Consider the following 12,712-nt stretch of genomic DNA (forward strand, 5'->3'; position numbering starts at 1 on the left):
AGTAGGCCTGCCTGTCACCCTGGGGGAAGGGAAGTGGACATTCACAGACACGCAGGGGCTGGGCCACCCAGCATCCCCTCATCCCTGTGAGGGAGATGTTATGCCTATTTTACAGATGAGGAGACTGAGGCCCGGAGCCATCTCTCGTGTGCCAGGCCACAGCTAAATCAAGATGTTCTGACCTGGAGGCAGGGCGGGCCTGGACCCTCCGTGGTGGACTGTCTTCAGCCAGCCTGGACCTGTCCCATGCCTCAAGACCAGCGAAAAATGGCGGCGAGCCCACAGTGCGGGCTCGAGGGCGGGGCTGGGCTCGCAGCAGGGTCGGCTTGGCACCTCTTCAAGGCCTCTCCCAGCTTCCTGGCTCTTCCTAGGCTGCCCGCCTGCATCCCTCCTCCAGGGGAAGGAGGCCTCTTATCTGGGCTTATCTCCTGCCAATTGAGTATCTTCTTTGCTTTGTTTTTGCTGCAGCCTCAGGCAAACAGATGGGGTGGGGAGGCCAGGGAAACAGGCTCCGGAGGAGGGCCCTCCTCCTTCAGGGTCAGTGCAGTGGCCACAGACTTCCTCACTTCTGCTGTGGGGCCCTGCCCTATCCCCTAGTTCTGCTCACTCCAGTGTATTCCGTATCCAGGCTCCTCCGCAGCCAACTCCCATCTTCCTGACTCTAGCTGGTGTCTACTGAGGGACACCAGCTAAATTGCTAACTCCCGGGTGTAACATTCCAGCCCCTCAGAAGCCTGGCCTCTACTGCTCCCCTGTCCTTCCATGGGTCCACTCGTCCCTGCGCCGGGAGGGATAACCCTCACCTTCAGATAGCAGCTCTAGCCGCCTCCTCCCTGAAGCCCTCTGACTGCCCTGCCGACTTCGGGCCCTCGGGAGCTTCCGCAAGCAGGGCCGTCTCGCCACGGATCTCTGTGCCTAGCACGAAGCATCGGCTCGGATTACAGGGGGCGCCAATAAATCTTTCTGGTACGGAGCCCCCGCTCCGTCCGGGTCTCCGCGTGAAGCCTCGGTTTCCAGCGACCGGGCAGCTGCCAGCCTGGCTCCGCCACTCCCTCCCGCCCCGCGCGGTCTGCCAGGCCCCCGGGCCGGCCATACAGCAGCTGCTGGCAAGGGCTGACCCAAATAGGAGCGAGTGACCCTCCCTGGGGGGCCACGGCACGGTTTACAAAGCGCGAGATCCGGCGGCCGGCAGCGCTGCGGTCCCAGTGCGCGTGCTGGGGACTTAGACCTGGGCCTCACAGCCCTGTCTCGCGAACTGCCGCGACCCCTTCCGTCTCTGTCGCGGATGTCAGGCAAAGCCTATATCCCTCGTAAGGCAGCGGCCTCTTTTGAAAGTATCCGTGAGAGCACTACCCCGGCCTGCGGGGCCCCAGTCGACGCACAGAAAAGCCTCGGCGGCACAGACGCGGGCTTTATTAACATTTAGTAGTGAGCGCGGCCCGCGGGACATCGCGGGGACTCGGGTCCGGGTGACACAACGGTTAAGCCTGGTTCACGACTTGGCGCAGGCACTTGGGGGGTAGCCCGGGGCCGGAGGGCGGGGCCCCGAGCCACTTCCGGCGGCTATGGGCGGAAAACCCAAAACTTCCGATGGGACCCAGCCTTCCGTGGCTTCACATGCACCGGAAGGGACTCTGGGTCGGCCCTCCCACCGAAAGAGGCAGCACGGATCCTCTTTTTGCATAAGGCCTGAGGAAGCACTTCCGCCCATATCCAAGATGGCCGACCAGGACCGTGAGAGCGGGTGGAGTTTCAGGGCGTGGAGCGAAGGTCACTGGGAGGGGGCGGAGCTTCCCCTGCCCAAGTTCCGATCCCACCAGGACTGGAAGACTCGCGTCCAGCTGGAGCTTTGCCGCATCTGCGTCGCTGTGCCCGCGCTCTTCGGGCGAGGAAGTCCCTTCCGGGTTGGGGGAGAAAAGGGTTACATGAATTAGATTACCATGGCAGCTGGTGCCAGGCTCTCCACTTCCGTGAGCCTTCCTCTAAGTGAGATCGGGGGGAGATAATGAAGGCCACAACTCCCAGGAGGCTCCACGCCAGGTGGTCAGGGACGCTCGGGAGGACACATGGGCCCCCAGGAATGGGAACTGGTTAGATCCCAGGAACTCCGTGCCGGGGACGGGAAGAGAGGATGCCTAGGGCCCTAAATGGAAAAGCCGGAGCTGGAGACCTAGCACCCAGAAATGGGACCGCAATTCAAGAATCAAAACGCCGGGAGTGGTGGTGAGCGCCTGTAATCCCAGCACTTTGGGAGGTTGAGGCGGGAGGATCCTTTGAGGCCAGGAGTTCCAGGCTGCGATGAGGCGTGATCGCACCACTGCACTCCAGCCTGGGCGACAGAGCGCACAGGTGCCAGCAAGGAGCACAAATACCAGCATGCCTAGTCTTCCAAGAATTCGGGGAATCCAAGAGCTTTGGCCTGGAGTGGGAGGTAGACTACAGGTCCCAGCATGCCCTGTGACACACACACACACACACACACACACACACACCCCGCCCCCCCGACACACCCCTCCACAACCAACCACCAGGCGGGGGATGTCCTGGGACTCGGAAGGGAAGAGCTGGGGCGGGGGGGGTTAGGGGGAGGTCTTGTGACTACAAATCCCAGAATGCTATGGAGCTAGGAAGGGACAGGACGGCGTTGGGGAGGGATCGTGGGACTCCAGATCCGGACGTGCCCTGGGACAAGGAAGGGACAGACCGGCGCGGGGCGGCCTGGGACTGCAGGTCCTGGCACGCTGGGGACCGGCGCTCACCTTAAAGGAGTCCACAAACTCGTCACTCATCCTCCGGAGCTCGCGGCCATATCGCTGTGCTGCCCAGAGGTTAGGGGGCGCGGAGCGCGAGCGGCCCCGAAAGGGGCTGGGCTCCTCCTCCATCCCTTCGTCCTCCTCCGTCCCCGCGGGGTAGGAGCTGTGGCGACTCCGGGTCTCCACAGCCCCAGCGCCTGCAGAGGGTCAGTGGGTAGGGGGCGACGTTAATCTCAGCTCCTCTAAGTCCCCGGCCCTGCCTGAACCCTCCCCATCAGCTCTGCAGGCCCACTCGTAGGTCTTCCAGGGGCGCATCACAGTCCACCTCTCGGAGCCCCAGTCCCTTCGAGGGAAGCTCTGGGGCCTTTGGTGAAGATTCAGATTAACTTTTCATTAATCCCACGAATCCTTACTGAGTGCCAATAATGGGTGAGGCCCTGTGCCCGGCACAAAATAAGGGCATAAGAAATACTAGTTACATCATGAGGTCAGGGGATCGAGACCATCCTGGCCAACATGGTGAAACCCCGTCTCTACTCAAAACACAAAAGTTAGCTGGGCATAGTGGCGCATGCCTGTAGTCCCAGCTACTTGGGAGGCTGAGGCAGGAGAATCGCTTGAACCCCGGAGGCAGAGGTTGCAGTGAGCTGAGATCGTGCCACTGCACTCCAGCCTGGGTGACAGAGTAAGAATCCGTCTCAAAAGAAAAAAAAAAAAAGACAGACATATCATTAGTGCAAGACCTTCATGGGGCCTCCTGGCAAGCCCTGGGTTGGTAGCTATTTCATAGTGTCTATTCTACATCAGAGGAAGCCAATCCCTTGGATAGGAAAGTGTCCTGCCACAGCTGGCAGGATTGAACGCCTCCTCTGCAAGGGACCTGCAAAGCCCCTGGAGAACAAGAACCTGTCTGCTACATGTCTGCATCCCCCCAGAGCCTTCTTTGGAGACAGTGTCTGGAACTGTTGACGTTTTTAGGTACCATTGATGGTGCACTTACGTGTAGGCCAAGACATTCCCTCATTATCCTCCTAACCACCCTGGGAGGTGAGTACTAAACGTGCTTAGGTGAGAAGACAGAAGCTTAGAGAGGTGAGACTTGCCCAGTTTCTGTGAAGCTGTGGAGGCCTGAGGCTGGAAGGTTCCAAAGGCTTGGTGGAATCCAGAGTCCAGTGATTATCAGTGGAGCTCTGTGTCTCCCCTTGTAATTCAGCCTTTGACTCTCTGAGCCTATGTCCTCACCTTTATGAGGGGATAATCCTAGCCCTGACTCCCAGTGATTGTGTAAAGGTCACATAAAATAAAAAAACGTGAAAGTGCTTTGTGGCTGGGTGTGATTCCTCACGCCTGTAATCCCAGCACTTTGGGAGGCCGAGGCAGGCAGATTGCTTGAGTTCAGGAGTTTGAGACTGGCCTAGGCAACATCGCAAAACCCCATCTCTACTAATTTAAAAAAATTATAGGCCGGGCGCGGTGGCTCATGTCTGTAATCCCAGCACTTTGGGAGGTCGAGGTGGGTGGATCACACGGTCAGATTGAAACCACCCTGGCTAACATGGTGAAACCCCGTCTCTACTAAAAATACAAAAAAAATTAGCCGAGCGTAGTGGTGCATGCCTGTAGTCCCAGCTCTGCAGGAGGCTGAGGCAGGAGAATGGTGTGAACCCAGGAGGTGGAGCTTGCAGTGAGCGGAGATAGCGCCACTGCACTCCAGCCTGGGCGACAGAGCGAGACTCTGTCTCAAAAAAATAAATAAATAAATAAAAATAATAATAAAAGAAGGCCAGATGGGCGGTGGCTCATGCCAGTAATCCCAGCACTTTGGGAGGCCAAGGCGAGTGGATCACCTGAGGTCAGGAGTTCGAGACCATCCTGGCCTCAAACTCTGGTGAAACCCTGTCTCTACTAAAAATACAAAAATTAGTTAGGTGTGGTGGTTCACGCCTGTAGTCCCAGCTCCACAGGAGGCTGAAGCAGGAGAATCGCTTGAACCCAGTGGGTGGAGGTTGCAGTGAGCCGAGATTGTGCCACTGCACTCCAGCCTGGGCGGCAGAGTGAGACTCTGTCTCTAATAATAATAATAATAATAATAATGACAAAAGAAAAAAGAAAGTGCTTTGTAGGCTGCAAATACACTATGGGTTATTATTCAGAGGCCCGCCTACTATGGTCTATTTGAACTGTGCTCCATGCCATCTCCCGACTGCTGCCAACTCCACTCTTCTACCCAGACTGATAAAGACTTGGAACCACTCCCCGGAGCAAACACGCAGAGCACAATGACAGAGTGAGAAGCAGGTGGGGGGCTGGGTGTGGCGGCTTACGCCTGTAATCCCAACACTGGGAGACTGAGGTGGAGGGATCACGAGGTCAGGAGTTCAAGACCAGCCTGACCAAGATGGTAAAACCCCGTCTCTACTAAAGATACAAAAAAATTAGCCAGGCGGGGTGGCAGGTGCCTGTAATCCCAGCTACTCGGGAGGCTGAGGCAGGAGAATCGCTTGAACCTGGGCAGCAGAGGTTACAGTGAGCCGAGATCACGCCACTGCACCCGTCTCAAAAAAAAAAAAAAAAAATAGAGGCAGGTAGGAAACATACTTGGTGTTTATGGAAAAGTATGTCTGTCAGGGAGGCTCTTTGGAGATGGTAAATTACAGGCCAGGAACTGAAAGTGGGGGATAACCATCAGAATGTCTCTTCTCCCCTCAGAGGACCTGATACAGGGCCTGTGGGCCAGTGCAGGGCCTCCAGGGGTCCCAGCTAGGACACATAAATGTGACACATGACTAAGAAAGCAGGTAGGCAGCTGGGCGCAGTGGCTCATGCCTTTAATCCCAGCACTTTGGGAGGCCGAGGCAGGTGGATCACAAGGTCAGGAGATCGAGGCCATCCTAGCTAACACGGCGAAACCCCATCTCTACTAAAAATACAAAAAAATTGGCCGGGTGCGGTGGTTCACGCCTGTAATCCCAGCACTTTGGGAGGCCGAGGTGGGCGGATCACCTGAGGTCGGGAGTTTAAGACCAGCCTAACCAACATGGAGAAACCCTGTCTTTACTAAAAATACAAAATTAGCTGGACGTGGTGGCACATGACTATAATCCCAGCTACTAGGGAGGCTGAGGCAGGAGAATCGCTTGAACCTGGGAGGTGGAGGTTGCGGTGAGCCGAGATCGTGCCATTGCGCTCCAGCCTGGGCAACAAGAGTGAAACTCCATCTCAAAACAAAAAACAAAAAAGAAACAAACGAACAAAAAACCCAACCGGGCGCGGTGGCTCACGCCTGTAATCCCAGCGCTTCGGGAGGCCGNTTTACTAAAAATACAAAATTAGCTGGACGTGGTGGCACATGACTATAATCCCAGCTACTAGGGAGGCTGAGGCAGGAGAATCGCTTGAACCTGGGAGGTGGAGGTTGCGGTGAGCCGAGATCGTGCCATTGCGCTCCAGCCTGGGCAACAAGAGTGAAACTCCATCTCAAAAACAAAAAACAAAAAAGAAACAAACGGCCGGGCGCGGTGGCTCACGCCTGTAATCTCAGCACTTTGGGAGGCCGAGGCGGGTGGATCACAAGGTCAGGAGATCGAGACCACGGTGAAACCCCGTCTCTACTAAAAATACAAAAAATTAGCCGGGCACGGTGGCTGGCGCCTGTAGTCCCAGCTACTCAGGAGGCTGAGGCAGGAGAATGGCGTGAACCCGGGAGGCGGAGCTTGCAGTGATCCGAGATCGAGCCACTGCACTCCAGCCTGGGCAACAAGAACGAAACTCCATCGCCAAAAAAAAAAAAAGAAAAAGAAAGCAAGCAAGTGGACGCAGTGGCTCACGCCAGTAATCCCAACACTTTGGGAGGCTGAGGCAGGTGGATCACTTGAGGCCAGGAATTCGAGATCAGCCTGACCAACATGGCAAAATCCCATCTCTACTAAAAATACACACACACACAAAAAAAGGCCAGGTGTGGTGGCTCACGCCTGTAATCCCAGCACTTTGGGACCCTGAGGCAGGTGGATCACGAGGTCAGGAGTTCAATACCAGCCTGACCAACATGGTGAAACCCCGTCTCTATTAAAAATACAAAAATAAGCCGAGTGTGGTGGCGTGAGCCTGTAATCCCAGCTACTTAGGAGGCTGAGGCAGGAGAATCACTTGAACCTGGGAGGCAGAGGTTGCAGTGAGCCGAGACTGTACCACTGCACTCTAGCCTGGGTGGCAGAGCAAGACTCTGTCTCAAAAAAAAAAAAAAGAAAGAAAAAAGAAATTAGCCAGGCATGGTGGCGTGGGCCTGTATTCCCAGCTACTAGGGAGGTTGAGGCACAAGAATCGCTTGAACCTGGGAGGCAGAGGTTGCAGTGAGCTGAGATCTCGCCATTGCATTCCAGCCTGAGAGTCACAGTGAGACTTTGTTTCAACAACAACAACAAAAAAAGCAAGGAAAGGAACAAGAGGATGGAATCCGGAAAGGCCTAGGGTAAGATAAGGTGTGATCGGAGTGCCTGGCCATTCTGAGCATCGCCAAAGCCCGGAGCTGCCCCCAGGTCAGGTGGGGATTCCTTAAGACCCTAGAGGAGTGAGGTGGCAGTAGGGAGAGGCATACTAGGTCAGGAGTAAAGATGACAGATGAGAGCTGGATGTGGCGGCTCATGCCTGTAATCTCAGCACTTTGGAAGGCTGAAGGATTTTGGATAGGGGCAGGAGAGCCAGGAACAGAAGGGACACTGACGGAACAGGCCCGTCTGCAGAGTAATTTCCAGTTCCGTGGGGTGGTGGATGTGGAGCAGAGGTCAGCTACGTGGGCTGGGCCCTGGTCAAATTCCTGCTCTGACCTTGGCCCATTCTCCAACCCTTTGGGGCCCCAGTGTCTTCTGTGAAATGGAGGCAGTTTCCTATCTGCCAGGACCACCGTGACAACAAATGAGAGCAGGAGAGCCCCCTACCTGCCCCTCACAGCCTGAGGCCTCTGAGAGTCCCAGTGAGGGGAATACCCAGCTCTCCCTGTTGTATAGATGAGGAAACAGAGGCAGAGGTTAGGAACTTGCCTGAGGCCATGTGACTGGGACAGCCTGCTTAGCCACCTAAATACGCAGGAAACAGCAGCTGTTCTCCTCCACTAGCTCTGAGTGGGGCCACAGGACCACTGCGCTTGCCGGACACAAGGCCCCACAGGTGGAAGGTGAGTGACTTGCACCCAGGCACTTGGCCTGGGCACCACCCCCTGCCCAGGGATCGGAACAAGCAGAAGACACTGGCCAGGTATGGTGGATGGTCGGAAGCCCTCCCTGTGTATTCATTCATTTGATCCTCGCCACACCCTATCAGGGAGGTTCCTCATGGTTGCCTTTTTACAGAGGAAGAAACTAAGGCAGAGAGCTTAAGTAAGTTGCCCACGGTCACAGAGCTAGTAGGTAGCACAGCTGGGATCCCAACCCAACCAATGTGGCTTCAGGGGCTGTGTGCTTAGCTGTCATGCCCCAGGCTCCTCCCAGCTGTACCGTGGGCTGCCTTGGAGGCCTAGGCTGGGGAAGGCTCCCTTGGGTGTTCTGCTAGCACCAGTTCTGCCAGGAGCCTGTCCTATGGGGTGGGAGTTTCTCACCAAATTCATGGACTTAGCAATGCCAAGCCAGTTGTTATCAAGATGACACCCATTTGTGTAAATTGAATTATATATATGTAAGTACAAATATATATATATATATATTTGTGTGTGTATACATATGTGTGTATATATATATTTTTTGTGTGTATGTGTGTGTGTGTATATATATATGTATGTATTTTTTCTTTAGAGGGAGCCTTGCTTTGTCACCCAGGCTGGAGTGCAGTGATGTGATCTTGGCTCACTGCAACCTCTGCTCACCGGGTTCAAATGATTCTCCTGCCTCAGCCTCCTGAGTAGCTGGGATTACAGGCGCCTGCCACCATGCCTGGGTAATTTTTGTATTTTTAGTAGAGATGGGGTTTCACCATGTTGGTGGGGCTGGTCTTGAACTCCTGACCTCAGGCGATTCATGTGCCTCGGCCCCCCAAAGTGCTGGGATTACAGGCGTGAGCCACCATGCCCAGCCCTAAATTGAATTTTTAAAAAGTGTCCTATTTACGGGGAAAAAAACCCTGTGAATTCCCTGGGGGAAGGGGAGGGCTGGGGCAGGGCCTGGGCCAGCCTCTCCCTTCTCTGGGGTAGGAAGGGGGTGTGGCTTCTCCTTGGGTGCCAGCGTGGGTGGGTGCCCAGGCCTGCCCACTCTTGCCATCCATCTAGAGCCTGGCCCGGGGCTGGGGTGTGGAAGCGGGGGATGGTGGCTGTGGCTAGAAGTGCCCCAGGCCCCAGCATAGCACCTCCAGCTTTACATTCTCTGCGAGTTGGGCTTCTGAGTCAGTGGCTGGGGCAGACATCCCTGCTGATGCTTCCGCGAGCATCCTTGCACTGGGATTTTCAGAGTCCTCAGATTCCTAAGCAGGATAATACCAAGCTCTCCCTGTTTTACAGATGAGGAAACAGGGGCACACTTAATTACAACACTCTTGCACGCTGAATTGCACACTTAATTAAAACAGTGGTGTTCTAGACCGTTTGGAGCAGTGAAGCCCTGCCATCAGGCAGGGCTGGGTTTGGATCCTGCCCCAACCACATACCGACCACACACAATCTGCTGCCGGGGGAGGCTGACGTCACGGTGGCCAGTGCTGCCACCCCACCCTGGGCAGACACTTGCAGCCTGTCAGCCTCTGGCACCTGCAGGCTTCGGCCTTGACATTAGCCCTTCCAGGACAGAAGCCCCTTCAGGCCTGCAGAGAACAATCCCCAACCTTGCTCAGAGCTGATAAAATCAGAAAGCACTCTAAAGTTGGCAAATGTTTCCTTTTTCTTTTTAAAAAACAGTGACAGGGTCTCTGTCACCCAGTCTGGAGTGCAGTGGCACGATATCAGCTCACTGCAGCCTCAAAATCCTAAGCTCAATTAATCTTCCCACCTCAGCCTCCTGAGTAGGTTGGACTACAGGCACCACCATGCCCAGCTAATTTTTTTTTTTTTTTTTTTAGACGGAGTCTCGCTCTGTCGCCCGGGCTGGAGTGCAGTCGCTGGATCTCAGCTCACTGCAAGCTCCGCCTCCCGGGTTTACGCCATTCTCCTGCCTCAGCCTCCCGAGTAGCTGGGACTACAGGCGCCCGCCACCTCGCCCGGCTAGTTTTTTGTATTTTTTTTTTAGTAGAGACGGGGTTTCACCATGTTAGCCAGGGTGGTCTCGATCTCCTGACCTCGTGATCCGCCCATCTCGGCCTCCCAAAGTGCTGGGATTACAGGCTTGAGCCACTGCGCCCGGCCTAATTTTTTAATTTAAAAACATTTTTAGAGACAGGGTCTTGCCATCTTGCCCAGGATGGTCTTGAACTCCTGAGCTCAAGTGATCTTCCTGCCTCGGCCTCCCGAAGTGCTGAGATTACAGGCATGAGCTACTAAGGACGGCTGGTAAATGTTTGTTCACTTTCTTTTCCCTTTTCCTGTTAGCTGGAAATGTTTTCTATAAAGGGGGTTCAGTGGGCCACGTGGTCTCTGTGACAACCACTCAGTTTTGTGGCCAGAGCTGAAAGGAGACCATAATCAATGTGTAAATGAATACACTGCACCTTGCTGTGTTCCACTAACACTTTCTTTAGGGACCTGGAAATTTGAATTTCATAGAATGTTCACATGTTACAAAATATAGTTCTTTGGATTTTTGTCCACAATTTTAAAATGTAGGCCCAATGTGGTGGTTCATGCCTGTAATCCCAACACTTTGGGAGGCCAAGGCAAAAGGACTGCTTGAGGCCAGGAGTTTGAGACCAGCCTGAGCAACATAGAAAGACCCTTGTTTCTACAAAAATTAAAATAAAAAATTAGCCAGGCATGGTGGCGTGCACCTGTAGTCCCAGCTACTTAGGAAGCTGAGGTGGGAGGATGGCTGGAGCCCAGAAATTCGAGGCTTTATAAATATATAAAATACTGGGCTGGGCGCGATGGCTCATGCCTGTAATTCCAGCACTTTGGGAGGCCGAGGTGGGCGGATCACGAGGTCAGGAGATACAGACCATCCTGGCTAACACAGTGAAACCCCGTCTGTACTAAAAAAAAATACAAAAAATTAGCCAGGTGTGGTGGTGGGCGCCTGTAATCCCAGCTACTTGGGAGGCTGAGGCAGGAGAATTGCTTGAATCCAGGAGGCGGGGGCTGCAGTGAGCCGAGATTATGCCACTGCACTCTCCAGCCTGGGCGACATAGCTCAACTTAGTCTCAAAAAAAAAAAAAAAAAAAAAAATTACTGACTGGGTGTGGTGGCTAGCACTTTGGGAGGCCAAGGCAGGAGGATCACTTGAGGTCAGGAGTGAGAAACCAGCCTGGCCAAGGTGGCGAAACCTCATCTCTAATAAAATATACAAAAAAATTAGCTGGGTGTGGTGGCGTGCGCCTGTAGTCTCAGCTACTCAGGAGGCTGAGGCAAGAAAATCACCTGAACTTGGAAAGTAGAAGTTGCTGCGAGGCGAGATTGCACCCCTGCACTCCAGCCTGGGCAACAGAGCGAGACTCCATCTCGGGGAAAAAAAAAAATTATATCTATATTTACATATATATAAATATATATATAATAAAAATATATATAAAGTAATAACAATGTCAGTACTAATAATAAGAGCAGCAAACACTTAGCCCCTCCTCTGTGCCAGGCACTGTTTCCAAGCACTTTTCCTGTATTAAGTCATCAGGTCCTTGCTATACCCCTGCGAGGTCGGACTAGTTCTATTCCCGCTTACAGATGAGGAAACTCAGGTAGATGGAGTTAATTAACCTGCTCAAGCTCAACCTGCTAGGAAGGACAGAGCCACATTTGAACCTGCAGTCTGGCCCAGGGGCTAGCACTGGGCTGCTTCTCTCTGCCTCTCCACTGTCCACACCTGTTTCAGACACTGGGCTGTGTAGGCTGTCACAGCACAAGGTGGCTGCGGTCCCTGCCCTGGGGCACCTCAGCCTCCAGCAGGGGCCTGGTGGCAGGGGCTGTGAAGAGTGACCAAACCAAGTGTGAGCTGCTCTGCGCAGGTAGAGGGGCAGATGCCCTGTGGCTCTGGCAGGGCACTGGCACTTGCTGATCTCTTCTGGGAAATCACTTGCTTTTGGAGACACTGAAAACTACATCAAAATGTTCAGAAATCCAGTTCTGTCCTCACCTAGCAGTTGTCTTCTCCCACAGCCCTCTTTCCTGCAGGTCTGCAGCTGGGGCTGGGGGGAGGTGTCGCCCACTTTGCTCCTTATTACCTTGCAGGTCCCTCCCATGCCCTGCTCCTGGGTCAAGTCCCTGGCCAGTGCCGAATGTGACTCCTGTCCTCTGCCGCCCCACCAGCACCCCGTCTCCTTTCTGCACCTTGGTACTCCTTCTACCACGATCTTGTCCCGCTCTCCCCTCAGACTCACTCCCAGGGACATAACCTAGGCCTTGTCACCATCAAATAACTCCATCCCAAGCTTCCCACCAGCTGACCCGACCTGTGTGGATCATGCCCCTGGGACCCCAACTCCAATCATGCTGCGGCTTCCCAGGGCTTGCTACTTTCCCTGAAGCTCAGCCAGCTCGGACCCCACACCTACCCTTCCTTCCTTTGCACACACCTGAAGCCCCTACCCCTAACTGGGCTGAGACAAGCACAACTCTGACTGACTCCAACTCCCGGCTAGCTCCCACTAGCACCCTGCTAAAAATCCCACCAGATGCTTAAAATCCACCTCTAGTGGCCGGGCGTGGTGGCTCACGCCTGTAATCCCAGCACTTCGGGAGGCCCAGGCAGGTGAATCATGAGGTCAGGAGTTTGAGACCAGCCTGGTCAACATGGTGAAACCCTGTCTTTACTAAAAATACAAAAATTAGCTGGGCATCGTGGCACATGCCTGTAATCCCAGCAAGACTCCATTCCAAAAAAAAAAAAAAAAGCCA

The 12,712-nt window shown here is 54.3% G+C and overlaps 1 protein-coding gene across 3 annotated transcripts in view; it reads right to left on the reverse strand.

Annotated features, from left to right (window-relative positions):
* Positions 1-1,391: 1,391 nt before the first annotated feature.
* BAD (BCL2 associated agonist of cell death) overlaps positions 1,392-12,712 on the reverse strand; it is a 17,701-nt gene continuing 6,380 nt past the window's right edge. For all 3 annotated transcript variants that reach the window (XM_017892909.1, XM_017892891.1, XM_017892899.1), the window contains exons 3-4: positions 2,760-2,950; positions 1,392-1,897 (exon numbers count right to left, since the gene is read on the reverse strand). In XM_017892909.1, coding sequence (XP_017748398.1) covers positions 1,772-1,897; positions 2,760-2,950 — 317 coding nt within the window. In that variant the 3' untranslated portion in view covers positions 1,392-1,771. The remainder of the gene's footprint in view (positions 1,898-2,759; positions 2,951-12,712) is intronic.

This window comes from Rhinopithecus bieti, unplaced genomic scaffold (assembly GCF_001698545.2).
Source record: "Rhinopithecus bieti isolate Rb0 unplaced genomic scaffold, ASM169854v2 scaffold_1017, whole genome shotgun sequence".
Classification (NCBI taxonomy): domain Eukaryota; kingdom Metazoa; phylum Chordata; class Mammalia; order Primates; family Cercopithecidae; genus Rhinopithecus; species Rhinopithecus bieti.